General features: G+C 59.5%; 3 protein-coding genes across 14 annotated transcripts in view; all 3 read left to right on the forward strand.

Annotated features, from left to right (window-relative positions):
- FAM214B (family with sequence similarity 214 member B) overlaps positions 1-12,088 on the forward strand; it is a 34,333-nt gene extending 22,245 nt beyond the window's left edge. For 8 of the 12 annotated variants that reach the window (XM_026069201.1, XM_026069203.1, XM_026069206.1 and 5 more), the window contains 9 exons: positions 2,992-3,104; positions 3,702-3,903; positions 5,089-6,344; positions 8,000-8,058; positions 8,436-8,532; positions 9,072-9,230; positions 9,709-9,777; positions 10,339-10,544; positions 10,966-12,088. In XM_026069201.1, coding sequence (XP_025924986.1) covers positions 5,268-6,344; positions 8,000-8,058; positions 8,436-8,532; positions 9,072-9,230; positions 9,709-9,777; positions 10,339-10,544; positions 10,966-11,119 — 1,821 coding nt within the window. In that variant the 5' untranslated portion in view covers positions 2,992-3,104; positions 3,702-3,903; positions 5,089-5,267 and the 3' untranslated portion in view covers positions 11,120-12,088. Of the gene's footprint in view, positions 1-771; positions 932-1,791; positions 1,899-2,991; positions 3,105-3,262; positions 3,423-3,701; positions 3,904-5,088; positions 6,345-7,999; positions 8,059-8,435; positions 8,533-9,071; positions 9,231-9,708; positions 9,778-10,338; positions 10,545-10,965 lie in introns of those variants that run through there. The other 4 variants (XM_026069209.1, XM_026069207.1, XM_026069210.1 and 1 more) reach the window with 3 other exon arrangements.
- Positions 12,089-13,249: 1,161 nt separating this feature from the next.
- Positions 13,250-19,352, forward strand: STOML2 (stomatin like 2). The gene is made up of 10 exons (XM_026069216.1): positions 13,250-13,315; positions 13,990-14,142; positions 14,506-14,605; positions 15,284-15,342; positions 15,764-15,865; positions 16,520-16,654; positions 17,378-17,522; positions 17,855-17,934; positions 18,165-18,293; positions 19,013-19,352. The coding sequence occupies exons 1-10, from the start codon at positions 13,271-13,273 to the stop codon at positions 19,142-19,144; spliced, it is 1,080 nt and encodes a 359-aa protein (XP_025925001.1). The 5' UTR covers positions 13,250-13,270; the 3' UTR covers positions 19,145-19,352.
- A 493-nt stretch (positions 19,353-19,845) lies between these two features.
- Positions 19,846-20,290, forward strand: part of PIGO (phosphatidylinositol glycan anchor biosynthesis class O) — a 21,094-nt gene continuing 20,649 nt past the window's right edge. The window contains exon 1 of the mRNA XM_026069211.1: positions 19,846-19,861. The gene's annotated coding sequence lies outside the window, so the exon portion shown is untranslated. The remainder of the gene's footprint in view (positions 19,862-20,290) is intronic.

Raw genomic sequence — 20,290 nt, forward strand, 5'->3', positions numbered from 1 at the left:
TCTCCTGACTACAGTATACTTGGTCTTGCAGGCCATGGAGAAACCATTCTCTGATGGCAGCATTGCTGCTGGTGCCACCATCCTCCAGGGGTGTGATGGAAACTTTCTCCCTGCTTCTCAAGCTCGGCTCTTAGCATGTGCCAGGGAGCTTGTGGTTTTACACTTCCACTGGCTAGATTTCCCCTATTAAATATTTTTCTTGGTTCAGATAGGACTGATGGAGACGTGACTTATCTTCCAAGCAGTCACAGTTTCCAGCAGTTTCTGCTGTGTTTTCTCTTGCCTTGTGCTCTGCTTGTACCAAGACTAATCCTTTGCCTTCTTGTAATGACTGCCCCTCTCTTTCCTTGCTCTGTGGCTCCTGCATCACCCCGCAGTGAATTTGGGAAGGTTTGGTCTTCTAAGCACTTCCCAGGAGAGGGAGCAGGAGAGAGGGAGGCAGTGAAGGTCAGTTCAGGGATTCCTTCTCTGTGGTCTGAATGGTGCGAGGACCTCTCTCAGCCCTGTTGGTCCCTGTGCATGGCTATCTGCCCTAGGCAGCAGGGCTCAGACCACAGTCTTTTGTCCCCCGACTCGCTGGCAGTGCTGCTTTGGGAGAGCTGTGTGGATTCCTACTGTGTGAGCTTGGCCCCTTTGGGCACAGCCCTCCCTTTCCTCCTCGCACCAGTGTCGCGCTGGTAGCCCTGCCAGGCTCCCCTTTCCAACATATCTGCCTGTCCTGTCCCTTGGCATGGTGCAGTACAGTTAAAATGGCAACAGATCCTTTTGCAGGTCGGAGTCTTTGACTGCAGCCCGGCGTACAGTACAGCTGCTGCATCACCCAGCTGGGAAACCTTCCTCACCTGCCATCCTGCTCTCTTGCCACCAGACTGAGGCTACGGTCTGTTTATTCTGTGTCCCCCTGATGTGCTAATAGGAATGAAGCTAACAGGTAATCCAGGTCCCTGACCCTCAGTCCTGGCTGTGCCATCCTGCGTCGGATGCTGGATGGGTCAGAGTCTGGGAGCTCGGTGTCCCCAAGGTGGTGGAACACAGTGTCTCTGCCCCAGCACCTGGGACACACTCCCTCCCTGCTGTTCCTTTGGCACCATGGGTATCCGGGCTGTTGAAGCATAGTGCCCTTTCTCCAAGCCTAGCCAGGTGAGATGCAGAGGGGAAAGCTGCATCTGACATAGCTGTGGAGCAAGGTGCTGGGAGACCCTGGAGAAAAGACAGCGGGCATGTGTCCCTGGTGGCACTGCAGTGCCGTAGAAGGGGATTCCTCCTTCCTCATCATGGTGCTCCCTGTCCTAGGCTGCCAGGCATCCCTCCAAGGGGATGTGCAAGGCAGTCCCTCACATGGTGTATTTGCAGACAGAGGGAACCCTTTTGGGGTGGCATGGGGAATCTTGCCACCTCTCCTCCATGATGCCTTGGGCAACAGTGTCCGGCTTGGCAAAATGGGGAGGAGTTCCTCATGCAAGGTGTGGGTGCTACTGGCTAGCGCTGGCATGACCTGGTGACTGGCGTTGAAATCTCAGCTAGGACAGGTCTGTGGTGTCGGCATGTCAGCCTCACCTGAGGGACCTGTTCTCCTGAAATGCAGCCGCCTCTGGGGAGCAAATGGCTCAGCCCACCTACACGAGGACTTGGGGAGGGATGTGACCACGGAGGAACGTGGGAAGGAGAAAGAAATGATGCAGGCTGAAACTGCAGATTTGTCCCGGCGTGGACACATGCAGGAAGGATGTGGCTTTCTTCAGCCGTGCCATGCTGACTTTTTTGCTGCCAATTGCTGACTTTACTTCCCAGCAGTCGACTGTGCCATGCAGGTCATGGTATGAATCTCCCCCGGGGGTGGAGGAGGGAAGCAGCTACCTGGTGTAAGAGTTCTTCACCTTCCAGGCAGGCAGAGCATGGTGAGTTAGCACCTCCACATCTTCCCACGGCCCATAACTGTGGGCGTTCACCTGCTGTCTTACATGCCTTCATGCAGGCCCTGCGCAGGGTGCCAGGAGGAGCTGTTTTCACAAAGAGCTGTTGTTGAGGCTTGAGATCTGACGTTTGTTGTGCCATGGTGTGGATTTGCCCTGCTGGGAGTGCTCCAAGGGAGCCTGCATATCACTTCTCTGTCCTGGCTGATCCCTGGTGATGCCCTTCCCTTGGCACTGCTGGCAGTGGCTCTTGGGCTGATCTGCTCTTAGGGGCTGGCTGCAAGTGCTTATTAATTACAGATGCTGTTGGAAATGTAATGAAAGACCAGCCCATTTCCTGGGACAGCCAGGGTCAGCCCCGGTGCTGCACTGAGCACTGTGAGTGACCTGCTGACACTAGGACTCCAACCAGAAAGATTTTGGGTTGCAGAGTTTGCTGTACCAGCATGCCAGAATAGGGGTGCACTTGACTGTTTGGTGTTTCTGAGCATCCCTTCAGGGGTTTCATTCATCTACCTGGCCCTGCTATTTCTAGTCCAGTCCTGTGCTTTGGGGATTCTGGCTGGTTTGGGAAATGGGACATGAACTTCTCTTATCTGGGTGCTGATCTGCGCCCTGCTTGGAGGGCAGTGGCTCTGGGAGACACAGATCCTGCTGTGCCCCATGCCTCATGGAGAGATGATCTGATGGGGTGTCAAGACATGGGCTTCACACCCAGCCTGACTAGTGCCTGATGCATTGCAGAGGGTTAGACAAGGTGACGTAGGGCCATGCTGTCTTCAGGACAGCAGTTGCAGTTGGGATGCCCAGCCAGACAGGCAGCAGCTTCCTTTTGAACAGCTGCTCCAGTGGATTTCCGGGCAAGGGCTGCATGGAGAGAGAGATGAGGAGTGTGTGGGCCCCGGGGACGGGCAGCTCTGCCTCCCTTTGCCCAGGGGTTCCTGGGCCAACAAGGCTCATGGGCTGCCCCCATGATGGAGGGGCTAGGGGTAGGGGTTCCCAAGGGCTTCTGTCCACTGTGAAGGTGTCACGTCACAGGCTGCTGCCCGGGCTAACTCTCCTCCTTGCCCTCCCCCAGGCATCAAAGGTACGGTGCTGGTGGATTATGACTGCAGGGAAGCCGTGGCTGTGTCCAGGAAGCTGTGTTGCATCTACAAATCTCCTTCGTACATCAAGGGCACCTTTGAGCAGGTGAGTGCTGTGCACATGAAAGGACTGCTGTCTTTGCTCTGGGGGAAGCTGGTGGGGGGCCATCATGGCTCAGGGCTGTCAAGCTCCCGGTTTCTGCCTTCCTGCCAGACATCACTTATTAGAGGAAGGAAATTGCAAGCTCTTCTCCTTGTCTGTAGGGCCACAAAGTGACGTGTGCTGTGGGTGAAAGGGCTGGGAGGTGGACATGAGACCAGCGGCCTGGGGAGGCTGGTGATCCACAGCATCCTGGAAAGCAAGCTATGAAATGGTCACCAAATATAAGTAGGAATCTGTCCAAATGCACAGGTTTTCAGGAAGGTAAGCAAGCAAAGGGGGTATAAAATACAAGAAAGGAATGAAAATTCACAGCTTAGCTTAAAGTATTTGTGGTTTAAATGGAAATCATGTTGACCATACTGCCCAAGATGGCCTGTAGATGTATGTGGTCTTTGGATTTGGGAGGCTGAGAGAGGCTGAACATGAATACTGCCTTTTCTGCTTGTGTGACGCCACAGGCAGGTGGTACCTTCCTGCCCTTCTCTCGGTGAGCGCCTGAATCACTCCAGCCCTGCATCTTCTTCTCTTCTTCCCTGTCAGAGCTACTGTGGAGACTGAAGAGCTGGAGGGGACAGTGCAGAGGTTTGGAGGCACACCGTGATGGTGGGAGCCATTCCATGGCAGCCACGCCGCTTCTGGGGGGTGCCCGGCTGGCAGGTGTCTTCAGCTAGTTGTGCCAACGACTGTCCGCTGCAGGACAGGGAGCCTAATCTGGAGCGAAGTGGGGTTCTGCTGCAGAGGGGTGAGTGTGCGAGGCAGCCAGGACAGGCTGCAGTGCGGCAGGTTACACCTTTCATCGCTCCTCCTAAACAAAATCCCCGGGCCCAACTGCCTTGCCTGGCACCCTCCCATCCCCATTACAGTGGGGGACAAAATACCATGCAGCTTCAGTCCCCAGATGGCCTTGACCCACCTGAGGAATCGTTTTCCCTATCGCATACCTGCCCCCAAGCCTTTGCTGCCACGGGAGCAGACAGAGCTGTGGGGACAGGCTGAGGGCAGAGCTGCCAAACCCAGGCTGTTTGTCAGGCTCTGGAGCTCCTCAGCCTGGTGGTGACTTTTCTGCAGAGATCCCATCTCCTCAGGTCTTGTGACTGTTCCAGTATTTATCATGGCAGACACAGCTCCTGGCCAGGACTCTGGTGGCTCTGAAACTGGACTTAAAATTGAGGCCCTGTGTAGTGCAGAGTAGGCCAAGTCCTCAAGGTAGACAGAGATGGGTGGTGTGGATGGGTGGTGCAAGAGCCCATGGTGGGCTCTGCTTCAACAGTTCCCTGATCGTAGGTTAGGACAGGCTGGAGGCATCGTTAACCTGCAGCCCCCAGTATCACCAACCTGCTAATTCAAGTGTTTGAGGTCTCTGGTTCAGGCCAGCTCAGAGCAGGGCTAGCTGCAATGTTAGATCAGGTTCCCTCAGGCTGCACAACCCAATTTATGGCCTCACTGGGGGGCTGGAAGTGTAGGGAGCCAGCCCTGCCTTGCTCAGCGCGTGCGACTGGGGAAGGTTTCCTTGGCGAGCGCTTGGAGATCTTGTTGCTGTTGCCCAAAGGGGTGATTACAGGCTTGAGCCCCTGGGACTGGTCTGACCTGCCTGACTCCTGTGCTCCAGAACAGCACAAGCACATCAAGTCCCTGGCAGCGGGCAGGCCCCCCTTCTCCCCACTCGTTCAGACTTGTCCCCAGTAGCCTCCAGCCCAGCTGGAGACTCCTTTTTGTGCCCAGGCCAGGAAGGAAGTGCTGATCCTGCAGGTGGGTGACACCACGGGATTCCCCAGAGAGCCACACTAAGCTGGTTCCTCTTCCTGTCCCCAGAGAGGGAGGTCTGTATGCAGAGCTGCCCAGGTCCCAGCACGTCCCCTGCTGCCGAAAGGCTGACTGAGGACGGGGATCCTGGGCTGATCTCCTTCCTCTTGCTCTGTCCTTCCAGATGCTGCACTGCAGTGCATCCCATAACAGAGGGCTCACCTGGACATCCTGAACAAGGGGGTCCAGCTCCCACCCGCTGCCCTCACACAGCGGCCCTGTGGCACTTTACTGTCCCTCCCCTGCTGCTGTATGGGCTGTTTTGACTCTGGCTCCAGTCAGGGTCCAGCCAAGTAAGGCTCCATGCGGCACATCCATGCGGAGGCGTCCCTGCCCCCAGAGCGCAGCACGGACTCTGGCCTGTCCCGGCCAGGTGGAGAGGCGGCCTTGGAGCCTTCTTCGCAACGCTGCACTCGCCGCAGCATCCTCATGGGCTACAACGAGACAGAGATCAAGCGCCAGAAAGTTTACCAGGTCTCCATCTTCTCCCATCTTTCCAGCTCCTCCGAGAGCACAGAGCAGCGGACAGGCAGCAGGCCAGCTGTTAAGAGGGGATACCCTGAGCAGCGAACTCCGGAAGGGGCACGGGATCCCAAACGAACTCACTGGGGTGGGGGGGGGGCGGATGGCAAGTGGGATGGGGGTCCCGGGCAGGGTTCCCTGGACGATGACGATGCCTTCGAGGATGGTCTGCTGGTAGAGGAGCTATCCCTGTGTGGCTCTGCCCAACACTTCTCTCACAGTGGGCTGCGGGTGGTGGAGCACCGATGCGAGGGCAGCCCGAGCCACAGTCCCAAGGCCAGCAGAGAGGACAGGCCGCAGGATGCCTCCTCCTCCTGGCCACAGCACATTGCTTGCAGTACTTTGCACAGAAGAGACAGTTGCCCTGCCCCTCCAGGGGATCAGCCCGGAGACTACGGGGAGAACGGGGAGCGGGCGAGTGGCCACAACCTACTTGAACTTGATTTGCACAATATTGCACAAACACCCCGGGCAGACTCCGGTGGGAAGAGAGAGAAGGCGGGGAGCAGCCCTGCTCATAGCAGCAGGACTGGCAGAGAAGGGGAATGGCCAGTGATGGCCAACGGGTGCAAGGAGCCCCCAGCTCCTCAGACAGCACTCAGCCCCGAGCCCAGCAGCCTGAGCTCCTTGGAGAAGACACCCTGTGGGAGCAGCCGGCTCAGCGGGAGCAGCTGCCCAGCCAAACGGAAGCTGCTGCCTGCCGGGGAGGTTGCAGCTGACTCCTGCTCTGAGGACGAGAGCCTGTCCCCACCGGCGAGGAAGAAGAGGGCCCTGCCATGCCATCCAGTGCCCACGGCCTGCCGCAGCACCGATGCCAAGGGGGCCCCTTTCTGGAATCACCTGCTTCCAGCGGCCAAGGTGAGCATCACTTGTGGGGGGTGGGAAGAAGCAGGGAGCAGCCTGGGAACGCCCGGAGCACAGGGTTGCGCTCGTGGGCATGTGGCCCACAGTGGCACAGCACCCTGTCCTGTCCCAGTGCCATAGCACTGGTGCAAGCAGGGCAGTGGCTGCCAGCCAGTCTTGACTTGTTGCGTTCACTGGATCAGCCCCTTGCAAGCAGCTCTCTGGCATGGTGAGACCGTTGCACAGGGAGGACACTACTTCCCCATGACAGTGAGAGCTGGAGACACAGTGCGGGGGGCCGTGGGCTGCAGTCAGGTCAGCATCTGACAGCTTCGCATTAAGCCATGCCTGTTGTCAGGCTTCCCATGAGCAGCTGTCCTCTGTGTGCCTGGAGAGGAGGAAGGCAGAGGGATGGGGACTGCTTTGACCTCTGTCCATGGCATCCATCATGGTGCTGGGCCTGCTGGGCAAGGGTTTGGTGGCATGGAGCAGGGCTTCACAGCTCTGGCCAGGGAATGGGAGCCCTGATGCTGTGTGAGATGCTGCCAGCTTCCCTGTGGTATTGGGGTGCCTCTTGTGTGTCCTCTGGGTGCCATAAGCCCTCAGAAATGGGGCAGACCACCTGGGTAGCTCAGGAGCAGCCTGTGATTCCACCCTGTTTGCTGGCTCCTCCTGACCGGATCCCTGCCCCCACCGTATCCTGCTGGCCAAGGTAGCAGCAGGTTCATGCCAGAGCCAGCACACTCCCGTCCTTCCATGGGACATCCCATGGTGCAGGGACTAACAGGGGCAGACAGCAGAGGTATACTGTTTTGGAGACAGGCAGTGCTGTCAGCGCAGCACAGCTCCATCTCTGCCCATGCACCCTTTTGGGTGACTGTCCCCCAGCCTGCCTGCCCCCAGCACTGCCCTCCCAGAGCATGGCCCTCCGGCAGCTTCCCTCGAGCCTCCAGCTCGGTCATGCTGGCTGGCTCCATCATCCCTTTATGTTGCACAGCCCTTTGTGTGGCTTCCAGAAAGGAAAATCCCTGAAAAGGTGACACCCTGTAAAAGGAGGCAGCAGTGTTGCCCTAGCTTTAACACCCGCTGCTACTGCCGTAGAGGCCTGGCTGTGGGCAGAGGTGGGCAAGCACAACCCTATGCCCAGCAGCATTGCCATGGGCTTTGCATGAATCACCTGGGGCTGGAGTTTGACCTGGACTGGCCGGGGAGCTTTGTGGTATGTGGTACCGTTCCCTGGGATGTGCAAGGCGGTGTTTGCGCCTGGGTGGGTCTGTCTGTCTACAGCGGTGCCTTTGGCAGTCTAAGGGCAGCATTGCCCACTTTCATGTTTGCCCAGTGGGGCTAGCTGGGAGACCTGTTATGCAGGGTGGGAGGCAAGCGGCCGAGTGAGGCAACCTCGGCCCATGTGACAACACCCCCTTGCCCAGTGGAGCCCCTTTGGGAGGGAAAGGACCTGCTCATGGAGCCAGGTCCTGGTTTGGACAGCCCTGGGTCGCCAGCAGGGACTGCTGACAGCTCCCTGGGGCAGGGGGAGGCTGTGCATGGGAGCCCGGCTGATCTAGTGGGGCTGTTGTGGGGCTGCAGGGCAAGGGGGGAATGGCACCTCCTGGAGGTGTGCAGCCCCCAGTTGCTGCCTTAACATGGCTCTTGGTCTCGCATCCCCCCAGAGCTCTGCAGATTGCACTACAGTCGGGAGGAGGCTGAAGAGCGGGCTGCGCCTCAAATCGTGAGTGTCCCGCAGCCCTGAAGCCCTGCCTACCTTGGAGCAGGACCCTGGGTGCAGCAGTGTGGGCTCTGGGTGCACGAGACTCCCAGCACCCTACAGCCATGTGGGAGGGTCAGAGTTGAGGTTAATCCCTGTCCTTTTCCTGCCCCAGGCATCTCCCCTCCGCAAGGCCCCGGGCTGTGGGGTGGAGGGGAGGTTCTGCTGCACCTCGTGGAGTGGGAAAGTCTGTTCAGCCTCTGTTATAGAGAGAGACAGGGGGCCCAGAGAGAGGGACAGGGCTTGCTTCTGCCAGGTAAGGGCCCACACCCCTGGGGACACAGGGAGCACAGGACTGCCCGCTCTCTGGTTTGGCACTGAGGCTCTCTCCTCTCTCAAAGGCGACATCTCCGGAGCAGCCTCCGGAGGGGGACCCGGCCCTCTGCAGCCCCCTGGACCACCACCACTGTCAGTCATGCTCTGCTGGGCAACTTTGAGGTAACGGCACCTGTGTTGCGACTGCCTGCCAGTGCAGGAGGGAGGGAGTCAAGCCCTGCAGGCTGGGGGCTGGGCTGGGAACATGGCATAAGTTGTGGAGCCCGATGGGAGCGTGCTGCTTTGTACAGCAGTTGGCACAGGGCTGGGTTGCCTCTCCCGAAGGGCCTCACATGTTGGCTGTGCAGAGTGGTGTCTGTCACCTGGCAGGACTGCTCACTCCAGCAGATCCTGGCATGACATGCCAGGCTGAACTTGTCCCCCAGACCCTGTTGAGAGAGCTGCTGCAGACTGGCCAGGCTAGGATGCTCGCACTTGTTCTTGGTGTTAGGTGGTTGGTTTCAGCCCACCTATTCAAGGATGGAGTCCATCTCAGAAACAGCAGCCAAGGTCCCTCACAGGCAGTCCCAGGAGAGCCTAGAGCTATGCGAGGGCAGGCAGATGTGTGCTCATGGTGGAGATGGAGGTGATTTCACATATAGCTTAGGGGTGAGGGGCAGGCCTGGTGTTCGAAGGTCTGTAACTCTTCCCTCCTCTCTCAGGAGTCCATCCTGAAGGGCCGCTTCGCACCGTCAGGGAGGATCGAGGGTTTCACAGCAGAGATCGGAGCCAGTGGCTCCTACTGCCCCCAGCATGCCACCCTGCCTGTCGACGTCACCTACTTCGACATCTCTGAACACAGCGTGCCCTCGCCTTTCCTGGTATGCCAATGAGGGAGGGCTGGGCCAGTGGGGAAGGTGAGCAGGGGCCGTATCCAGGCACTGGATGTCCTCTGGGGCGGCTCTGCTCTTGAGAACATGGCACAAGCAACCACATATCCCAGGAGCCCCGGCACATCTCTGTGCCGTGGCACCAGCCACGCCAGGGTCTGCTGCAGGGAGACAGAGGAGCAATATTTAATCCACGAGGCAAAGGCAGGAAGAGGCAGGCTTCAGATTTGTGACAGGGCCTGCTGTTGTCCAGCTGTCTTGTGGCTGCTGCTTTGTCATCACCTCTGTGTTGCTGCTTGTTCACCCCCTGATCCAGAGAGAGACTAAGCTGAGCACCCTCTTGCAGCCTGCCGCCGGTTGCCTTTTCCCACAGTCTGCTGGTGAGAGGGGCTCTGGGCCCTGTATCAGAGCCCAGCTAGGCTCTCCACGGGCTTTCGCCCACTCTCACGTGCTGTTTCTTTTGCCCCAGGGAGTGATTGATTTGGAGGCCTTGGGAAAGAAGGGTTACAGTGTCCCCAAAGCTGGAACCATCCAAGTGGTGAGTCATCCCCTGGCCTCTGGCAGCGCAGCGCAGCGCAGAGGAGGTCTGGGTGGGCTCCCGTTGCTTTGGAGCATCTCTGGGACAGAACTGCTCCATTCTGTTGTTTTGGTGGGGCAACAGCTAGAAAGCTCTGTGCAGAGCGAGTGTATGGCCGCCAAGAGAGCACTGTGGAGGGAAGCGTGGGGTTCCCAGGGGGCTCGCAGGGAGACAAGGGGATGGGAGACACAAGGAAAGAAGAGGTTGATGAGGAGGGGCAGGGGTCTCAACAGCAGAGCTTGTGGGTGCTATGGGCATGAGATGGGAGCATGGGGGTAGATGTGGGAGGAAAGGACTTACCTGTGGGCTGTGGTGTCTGAGCTGTGTGCACTGGCTCTTCTGTGAGGGACACAAACTGGAAAAGAGCTGGGCCTTGGGCTACACCCTCTGGGCCTGGTGTGGGGCAAGGACTGTTCTTGTGGGCCCTTGGGCCTCCTGGTACTACCCCAAGATGCCCCAGGCCTGCCCTGTGGGTCCATGCCCTGGGCACTTCCTAGTCTGACCCCCCATCTCTGCTTCCAGACCTTATTTAACCCCAACAAGACTGTGGTGAAGATGTTCTTGGTGACGTACGACTTCCAGGACATGCCAGCCAACCACATGACCTTCCTACGCCACCGCATCTTCTTGGTGCCTGTGGGGGAGGAGGAGGGGGCCACCGTGGCCTCCAGCAACCCACCAGGCACTGTCCCGCCCCGCAGGGTCCTCTGCTACCTGATGCATCTGAGGTAGGACAGGCCGGGAGCGATGGACAGCTGGTCCGGGGTCACTGCTGGACTCCCAGGCCCCTCTCCCATGTGTCCCTGCTTCCTCCAAAACTGCAGGCCCTGCCGCTATTGCAGGAGGACAGCCTGACTTGGTAGCCCTTGGGAGGAGCAGGGAATGGTTGCCATCTGCACTAGAAGGGCTGCAGAAAGATTGGAGCTGCCGTCCTGCCCTAGAGCAGCAGTCTCTGCCCCTCTGGAGGCAGGCGGAGTGGTGGCCACTTTGACCAGGAGCAGAAGCAGGCAAGGGAGATGGTGGGAGGAAGCTTCCTGGGCTGGAGTTGTGCCCCCCTGCCCTGCTCCACTGCCACTGGGTCCCTCTGAGGCTGCCATGTCCTTGCTTAAAAGTCTGAGGTTCCTCTGCCCTGCTTTGCTCTCCGCTCAGGTTTCACAGCTCCAAGTCGGGGAAGATCTACCTTCATGACGACATCCGGCTGCTCTTCTCCCGCAAGTCAATTGAGGTCGACTCGGGGATCCCCTACGAACTGAAATCCTTTACGGAGATGCCAAGGAACCCTTGCTACTCACCCTGGGCCTGAGCACGGAGCTGCCTGACCTTCTCCGTTGCCCAGGGCCACTGGGGAGCATCCAGCCCAGCACTTCAGAGAGAGATGAGTAAAGGGCCAGAGAGCAAGCGCCAACTTGAAGTATCGCCCTCCCCACATGGCTGCGTCCTGAGCAGCGTGGACATCGTGGCCGTGCCCTATGGCAGGGATGGGATCACCAAGGGGGCTTTGCAAGGAGGGGCAGGGGCTGGTGAGCAGCCCTTGCGCTCCAGAGACATGCCCAGGTCTTTCACCGGTGCTGCTCCAAGCTCGGAGATACAGCCAGGGTTGAGGGGGGAGCTAAGCCTGGAAGGGGGGTTCGGGGTGAGGCTGCCTGTGCCAGGCCCTGGGCTGGGGAGCAGAAAGTGCAGAAGGGTTTGTATTTATTAGTATTTATTGTTGCTGCAAGGTGTGGAGGAGGCTTGTGCAGAGGATCAAAGGTGCTGTTCTTCCCCCACAGCCCTCCTGGCCTCGCAGGCACCGGACGAGCTACCCAGGCAGTGGGCAGGCTGCGCTCAGCAGTGTGGGGCTGCAGGCATTGTGGCAGGGCTGTGAGGACCATGAGGGTCACCAGCAGCTGGGGACACTTCGGGCTGTGGAAGGAGAGGGTGACCGACCTGTTGGAGGGGACAGGGCACAGCTCCTCTGCAGAGGGGCTGCGTTCAAAGCCCTGGGAGAGGCCGAGACTTTCTGGGCACCGTTTCTGCTGGACCTGCCCCGCTTCAGGCAGCTTGGGGAGACCTGTGCTTGCCCTGCAACCCCTTTAGGGCAAGGCAGGCCCCGAGAAGCCTGGGGCTGGCAGGGAAGTGGCTGTCGCCAGAGATGTGGCTGTGACGTGAAGGGACCTGGAGGCTCTCTGGAAGAGCAGGGGGCAGCCCTTCCAGCAAAGGTCGCTGGAGCCCATGTGTGCTGCGGATTTGAGAGAAGGTGGAGATCACCAAAAGATCTTGGCCTTGTGCTGTCTGTGCGTGTGTGGGGTGAATCCTGTTGCCCTTGCGGCTGCTGGGAACCCGTTTTGGGCAAGGAACAGCATGATCAACTGATGGCAGATGCAGAGGAGGGCTGGCTGGGTCCAGGGGTAGTATGGGGAAGAGAGGAAGCAGCAGAGGGAATCGAACCATCAGCTCTGAGCTGGATGTGCAGAAAGGGTGGTGGGGATTATCCAGAGCAATATCTTTTTCTGCCCCCAAGCCTTGGGAACTGTGTGCAACCAGCCCTGGTGGGGGGGGGGTCAGGGAGGTGAGAGGGGCAGGGTGTGAGGGAAAAGTGTCCTCTGAGCTTGCAACCACCTGGTCTGAGCCACCCCAGGGTCCCTGCTAGGCTTTTCTGGAAGATCAGGTTGGGGGAAGCCCCAGCCAGGGTCTCCGAGGAGGTAGGAAGAAGCAGCCAGGTCCCAGCCCAGCCTGAGGAGGCCATGAACACCGTCGTATGCCACCAAGGGCTCCTTCCGCCAGCCCCCCCTGGAGCAAGGACCACAGGGCTGCAGCCTCGCTGGGGGCAGCCCCAGACCCCCGCGGCTGCCCGGGCTCCCTGGGGGCTGGGAGGGAGGGACAGGCCGGGGTCCTGCTCGCCCCCCTGCACGGGTGAGGCGGAGGAGGCCGGGGTCGCTTGCCCTGGCAGGGCAGGGGCAGGGGGAGGAGGCCGGGGTCGCTCGCCGGGGTCGCTCGCCCCGGCGGGGGGAGGCTGGGGCCCTCGGCCTGCGCCTGGCCTGGGGAGGGCGGGGGTCACCGCTGCAGGAACCCGAGAGCCGCGGGAGCAGCTGTGCCCAGTACTTTTTGTGTTTGTTTTTAATTTAATAAACGCTGGTTTGGACACCGAGCCCTGCCTCTGCGCCTGCCGCGCCCCCAGCGCGGCCCGGAGGCGCCCGCCCCGGCCCTTGCCGTCCCGGGTTGGGACGCGCCAACCCGCCCGCGGAACCTGCGCGAGCGGCCGCCGCCCCCGGGGAACACGACGAGCGGCGCACCCGGAAGAGCCGGGCGCTGAGGGCGCTCCGTGCCCGCGTCTCGCTGGTCGCGGCCGGGGAGGCGCCGTACCCCGCCGGCCGGCGCGGAAGCGTTTCCGCGGGGACGCCTTTGGCCAGCGCCCCCGTCGCTTCCGGAGGCGGCGGGCGGAAGTGCCGGGGCCCGGCGAAGCGGCGGCGGCGGGATGCTGGCGCGGGCGGGGCGCGAGGCCGGGCGGGGCCTGCTGCAGGTGGGAGCGGGGGGCCGCGGGCAGCGGGGGGGATGGAGGAGAGCGGGGGGCCAGGGGGAGCCGCGTTGGGGGGTAGCGAGGGGCTGGGGGGCAGCGCCCGGGGGGGGCCGGGGGGGGCCGGGCCGTGCCGGGCCGGGCCGGGGAGGGCCTGAGCGGTGAGGGAGGCCCGGGATGGCGTGTGGGGCAGGGGTGAAGCAGGGCGGTGAGGGGGGGTGACCAGGACACGGGTCTGAGCGGGGCAGAGGAGACCCTACCGCGCTCCTTCCTTTCCCTTAGGGTGTCGGGGGGGCTTTGGTCCCCCCCACCCTAAGGGGGGACGCGAAGGGGAGAGGCGGAGGAGGCGCCGGCACTGGGGCAGCCTCCATACATCTGCCGGCCTGCGGGGAAGGCCCTGATGCTGGCACCCACCCTGGAGTCCCCGCGGTCCCAGTCCTGTCCCCGTGGGCACAACCCACGTCCCCTCACGGTGTGTGCTTGGCGGGGGCTTGACGCTGCTTCCTGCCCTGATGTGTCGGGGCTCCTAACAGTGAGCCCAGGCTGGAGAAGGGTTGTAGCGTGCAAGCAGCAAGGCTGCCCAGTGCAGCACACAGGCAGGGAGGGGTGCGCGTGTGTACAGAGTCAGACTCGCAGCTGCAGATTGCTGTTCTTCATCCTATTCCTCTTTCTTTCTCCAGTGCTCCCAACAGTTGAAGCATGCAGCGTGGCTGGCCCCGGCACCGCAGCGCTGGAACTCGGGCCTGCCCGTGAACATCGGGGTGCTCTTTGTGCCGCAGCAGGAGGCTTGGGTGGTGGAGAGGATGGGCAAGTTCCACCGAATCCTCGAGCCTGTAAGGAGCTGCTTTTCTCCCCTTCTGGATTCAGCAGGTTCCTATAGCCGTAGCGAGATGTGCTTTGCACGGGGACTTAGGGGATGGTTGGAGCACCTGTGTTTCTTTTTCCAGATTGCAATTCTTCTGGTTGTCTGTGGTCTAATTTTCTTTGGTGGGGTATTAAAAGCAGTGAGAATCCTAAATTCCTTCTGTGTGTGAAGCATGTTTGCTCTGTCTGAAGTATCTGCAGCATGTAGTGCACTTGGGCTTTTTTTTTGCACAGCTTTCTCTAGTATGGCTGAGCTCTCTGGGTAGAAAAATCCAGCCTGGCTTTCGGGCTCAGTGGTCTAATCTAGGCCTTAACTGCTGCTCTTTTCCCAGGGTTTGAATTTCCTCATCCCTCTGCTGGATCGGATTCGTTATGTGCAAAGTCTCAAGGAAATAGTCATTAATGTCCCAGAGCAGTCCGCCGTTACCCTGGGTAAGGAAAAGCTTCTCTGTCCTGCTCCTTTCCTCCTGCTGCATCTGGGAAGAGCAAGGGACAGTGCAGGGAAGAGTGGAAATGTCCCAACCTCATACAGTCAGCCCCGTCCTTCGGGACCCAGCTTGACCATACTCATGGCTTTGTGCCTGGGGGAACCCTAGGAGGTCCCTTTTGCCCTCTCCTCTGGGCTGCTGCCGCCCCTTCTTGCTGGGTTGAATAGAGCTGGGCAGGAATCCGTTTTTCAGATCTCAAATGTTTTCCTGTGTTGAACTGGGAAAAATCTGTCTTCAGTTCTTGTACGTGTAAAAATTTCAAATCTGTTTAATTGATATCTCTGTTTCAGTTCCAGTATTGAGAGGGTTTTTTGTTTATTTGTTTCTTTAATCTTTTAAGACAACTACAGCGTGAAATGTTTTAATCTGGAAACCTGAGACTTCTTGCATGTAAAGATGTCAAAATGAGACATTTTGCATGCAATGCTAGGGTCCTTTTTACAAAGCCTTTCGCATCGGGAGATCCATTTGAGCTGCTCCCTCTCTCTATGCCATGTTGCTGACGCCAGGAAGGAAGGGGATGGCCCTGCCCAGCGCTGCTAATCCTGTCAGGGGAGGGGGGCATTTGCCATTGCTTTACTTTGCTGCTCCAGTGACAGGATATGCCGTTCTTTCCCGGCAGATAACGTCACCCTGCAGATTGATGGCGTGCTCTATCTGCGGGTCATGGACCCTTACAAGGTACCGTTCCCGTTCGGCTAAGTGCCTCAACCCTTAGGACATGAGGCAACTTTCAGTCTCCAGGAGTCTGTGACTGCTCTGGCCATGGTCTGTGTCTGGTGCGTTGCCCAGCTGGCTGCCTTGGCACAGATCCTTGGGCGCAGCACACCTAGCTCTCCTGGCTCGCTTTTCTGAGACGTGCGCTTCAGCCACTGTCCAACACGCTGCGCTCTGCGAGGCGGGTGGGCCGAGCACCCCGTTCCCTGGGGTCCCTCTGTGAGAGGGCAGAGGGAAGGCAGATCTCTGCTCCGGGTTCTGCTTTTCCTTGGCGGGGGCGTCTGTGGCAGGCATCTGGTCTTAGCGCTGTTTGTTAATTCTGCCTCTTTCAGGGTCTCTTTCAGCATCCCCACAATTTCTTTTGTTTTTTGTTCCTGCTGTCCAGGCCAGTTACGGGGTGGAGGATCCTGAGTATGCAGTGACGCAGCTGGCCCAGACTACCATGAGATCTGAATTGGGCAAACTCTCCCTCGACAGAGTCTTCCGGGTGAGCTGGGGAGAGGGGTCACGTTGCTGCCGGCTTCTAGCAGCGTCTCTGAAATCCCCGCGGGGCCTGTGCAGACAGTCTGATGCACTTAACAGCAAAACTCCCATTGCTTGGAGTGCTCCTGGCATCCTTTTCAGTCAACTTGTCAGCAAACCTTTGGGGACGGGTCTTGCTTCGGTTGTTCTGTTTGAGGGGAGCTGGTTTTGCCCTGCCCTGAGTTAGTCAGAAAAGACGAAGGGTGGCGTGTGCCCAGACCTGGCTGTTTGGCTGTGTCCATCTTGAGTCAGTGACTCTGCTCCAGGCCCAGTGATGCGTATGCTGGCTGACGTGGCTCCGGGTGGCTGAAACCCTGGTGCTGTGTTTGTCGGATAGAAGCAGGAGCTGTTTGCACTCCTGGGAGATGTTTGTTTCCAGATGTACACCAGAGGTTTGCTTCTCACCACTTCCAGCTTTGGGCACTGCCTGCCCCAGGAGAAGGCGACCCCTGCTCATGTGAGATGTGGGAAGGGCTTGGCCCTGCCTTGCGCCTGTGGAACTGGAGTTTTCCGGCTGACCTTGGCCCGTGAAGGGAGGTGTCTGACTGTTTCCCTTCTGACCCCTATCTCATGCTGCGCTCCTCTCTTTCCTCTCTGCCGTTTCTTTTGTGCCTCACAGGAGCGTGAGTCCCTCAATGCCAGCATTGTGGATGCCATCAACCAGGCCTCAGACTACTGGGGCATCCGGTGCCTACGCTATGAGATTAAGGACATCCATGTGCCCCCACGTGTGAAGGAATCCATGCAGATGCAGGTGTGGTGGTCTGGGGCAGACTGGATCGAGAGCAAAGCTTCCCCTCCCATGCAACATAGCTGTTCTCCTTCCAGAACTGGCTGCATTGGGCTCTCCTGCTGTGGGGAAGCTGTGGGCACTTTGGCTGCAAACGTGTCCCCTAAGCAGATAATTCCCATCCTTATTTCTGCAGTGGTGGCCCCAGCCTCATACTCAAAAGCCCTGCCAGCTCACCTTAAAATCCCTAGGGCTCTGAGGCAGCAAATGCCAGAGCTCTAAGGGTCTCCTCCTGTGAAAACCTGGGAGCCAGATCCCAGGGCAGGTGCTGGCCTTGAGCTGCCCTGCTGGAAGGGGAGGAGGGGGAAGCGTGCTGTCCTGTGCAGGCCAGCGGGTCAGTGCTTGCTCTTGGAAGCAGTTTCCTCTTGCTGTGAGGTGGTGGTGCTCAGCACCACTATGGGAAGCACCCTGCACTAAGTCACCGTGGGTGACGGGGGAAGAGGACACCCGGTACCGTGGCAGCATGGCATATTGCGGTCTGGGCTCACCACTGCAGTGAGCTGAGTCTGGGAAGGAGATCGAGCCCTCACCGGGGCTCACTCAGTGTTTCATGGCCGTGTTCTCGTGCCCTGCTCAGCCATGCTTGCCAAAGCAGGGGCGTGGGAGCGTGTCCTTGCTGTGCTTGCCCCACGGATGGGATGTCCCCACACTGGCCATGGCAGACAGGCATCCAGCCTGTGTTTGCAGGTGGAGGCGGAGCGACGGAAGCGGGCAACAGTGCTGGAGTCGGAGGGGACCCGGGAATCTGCTATCAACGTGGCTGAGGGGCAGAAGCAGGCCCAGATCCTGGCGTCAGAAGCTGAAAAGGCCGAACAGATCAACAAAGCTGCTGGTAGTGCCTTGGCCTAGAACATGCCATGAGCTCCAGGGCCTGGGGGGGTCTGTAGCTCTCTGTACTGAGGGGGGACGCTCCCTCCGAGCAGATTGTGCCACTGTCTGTGCTCTGCTGGGCTGCCCAGCGAGCCAGGCTCTCCCCTGGCTGCTTTGGCTGATTCCTCCCAGCCAGGGCCCTCGGGCTGTGCTCTGGCTCGTGTTGCTGCCCTGCAGGCTGGGGCAGCAGGAGGTGCGTTGCAGGGAGGATCGTTGTGCTGCTGTTAGGGAAGGGGAGACTTTTGGGGTATGAAGTGGCAGTTCTGACGTGTGCTCTGCTGTGCTTCATTCCAGGAGAAGCCAACGCCATGCTGGTCAAGGCCAGGGCCAAGGCTGAGGCTATTCAGCTCCTGGCGGCTGCTCTGGCGCAGCAGGTGAGCGATGGCTCCTTGGGGCAGCCAAAGCATTGGTGCTAGCGCAGGGGAAGGTGGACCCGAGGCTGGGGCAGCATCTGGCTTTCCCTGGGACACTCCTTGCCAGCTTCATTGGCAGCAAGGAGCTTTGCAGTCTTGAAGGCTGCTGCTGGAGCAGGGCATGCTGGAGGCATGGGCACAGATGTGCTCTTGGTTGCTCACCTCCTTGCTGATGAGCCCTCTCCCCCCAGCATGGCAACGCAGCCGCCTCTCTCTCCGTGGCTGAGCAGTACGTGAGCGCCTTCTCCAAGCTCGCCAAAGACTCCAACACAGTCCTGCTGCCAGCCAACACTGGCGATGTCACCAACATGGTCGCGCAGGTCAGTGTGATCAGAGGGACCTTCTCTCCTTTCCCAGTGGTAGCTGGAGCCCAAGGGAGGTGGAGGTGACAGCCCAGCAGCCCCTAGCTATTGTGGAGGAGGAGGTAGTGCTGGTAAAGGGGAAATGTGGAGGAGGATTTTGGCCCAGTGCATGGGTCTGCAATTAATTAATTTCCCAGCTGTGGGCTGGAACACCTGCTTCACGGCACTGGGGCAACAGGAAGGTCTCTGCTGTGGCAATCCCTGGCTGGGCCTGAGCCTGCTTGTGGCGATAGCAGACAGGACCCTTCCCTCTAACCCAGAATAAGATGGCTGAAATACAAGGCTGACTTTCTCACTGTCTCTGTGGGGTGTAAATTTGCTTCTTTCTTGTCCATCCCCATGCCTCGAGCGGGGCTGGACATGGAACAAGGGTTCAGGTCCTCTCCTGATGTGCGCTGGCCGGAGATGCTCTCAGCAGGGCTTTCTTACGTTGCAGCATAGCGTGGCACCATTGAGGCCTTGAACACAGGCCCTTTAGAGGTTGTTGTGTCCCTGCCTGCCCCATGGGGCCTTCATTGTCGCAGTCCTGCTGCACGTCCTGTCTTGTCCTGCACGACCCTGCAGCAAGGACATTTCCTGCTGTCCTGCAGGGCCCTCTCCAGAGATAGGCTACTTTCCCTGGGCTGGTAGCGCACAGTTTCTCCTCTCCTCCCTGATGGCTCTTTCACTTTCCCCAGGCCCTGGGCATCTACAGCACACTGACCAAGCCACAAGCTGTGAAGACCCAGGATGAGATACCTCCAGCCCACAAGGATCTTCAGCCCCCCAGCATGGAGGTGCTCAAGGTGGAACAGGCAAACTCCAGCTAGCAGGACTGGAAGGACACTGGACATATTGCTGTGGCAGCACCCCAAGGGAGGGGGATCTGAGCCCAGGGCCTGCCAGGCTACAGGGGATCCTGTTCTGCTGCTGCCTTCCCCAGTCAGACGCTTTTCTTCCTCTTTTGGTTCTTATTTTGTATTTGGATTTAATCATGTAATAAAGGAAATGGTACTGGTGCTTTGGCACATTCTCGCACTCGGGAGCAGGACCTGCTGTATGCTGCCAAGGGGCAAGAGGCACGGCGTGAGACTGTGTCCATCCTAATCCTGCCGGGTGCTGCATACGGAGGTGTGATTGTCCACAAGAGGAGCCCTGGGATCTCCGGGAATATGGGCTCCCCATCGCGGCCAGTTGAGTTCCTGCACGTCCTGAACCTGGCAGTCCTCATCTGCTCGTTCTCGCGGTGCCTTTAGCTCTTGCTGTTGTCACTCAGAGAACCTGGACAGCCTCAGGGAAGCAAGAGGGGCCACTTCTGGTGTTAATCCTGAGAAATTATTTTTGTCTCAGAGGTGATCGACCACCTCCGGAGGGGAGCAGGCCAGGAATTTGGTTGGATTTGGCCTGGCCAAATGCCAGCCAGGAAGGAACAGAGAGGCCCTCGGTACGGAAGGACAAGCCACCGAGGGGCACAAGAGCTGCTGCCGCGAAAGAGCAGTTCTGGGCTGCGAACAGCTGGTTGAGGACAGACTTAGCCTGGAATGGGGGTTTGTAACAGCGGTGAGGGGCTCGGTAGCTGCCAGGCAGGCTGGAAGCGGAGCTGAGTGACGGTGCAGCTCAGCCCGTACGGAGAGGGGACAGCGCAGCACGGCCCTGGCAGCAGCAGGGCCCCGGAGGGGAGGCTCGCAGCGTTTCCCCGGCCCGCGGCAGGCGTGCGCGGGGCGGGGAGGAGAGGCTCCCATCGAGCGTTTCTCGTTTTTCTTAGCAGGCGGGTTGAGGGGCGGGTGGAGCAAGGGAGAAGCCCGACGTCCCAACAGCCTCTCTGTTCTCCCAGTGGCTTTCGCCCGGTTCGGGCTTTGGTCTAGCGTCTCCCCCCGCTCTCCTGGGCCCGGGGGTGTCGGGGCTGGGCGCACCCCGCTAATAACCTCTCGGCTGAGCCGGGGCCTGGCCGTGCTGCGCCGCCCGGCCGCCAGGGG

This window comes from Apteryx rowi, unplaced genomic scaffold, assembly GCF_003343035.1.
Source record: "Apteryx rowi isolate R43461 unplaced genomic scaffold, aptRow1 scaffold_289, whole genome shotgun sequence".
Lineage (NCBI taxonomy): Eukaryota > Metazoa > Chordata > Aves > Apterygiformes > Apterygidae > Apteryx > Apteryx rowi.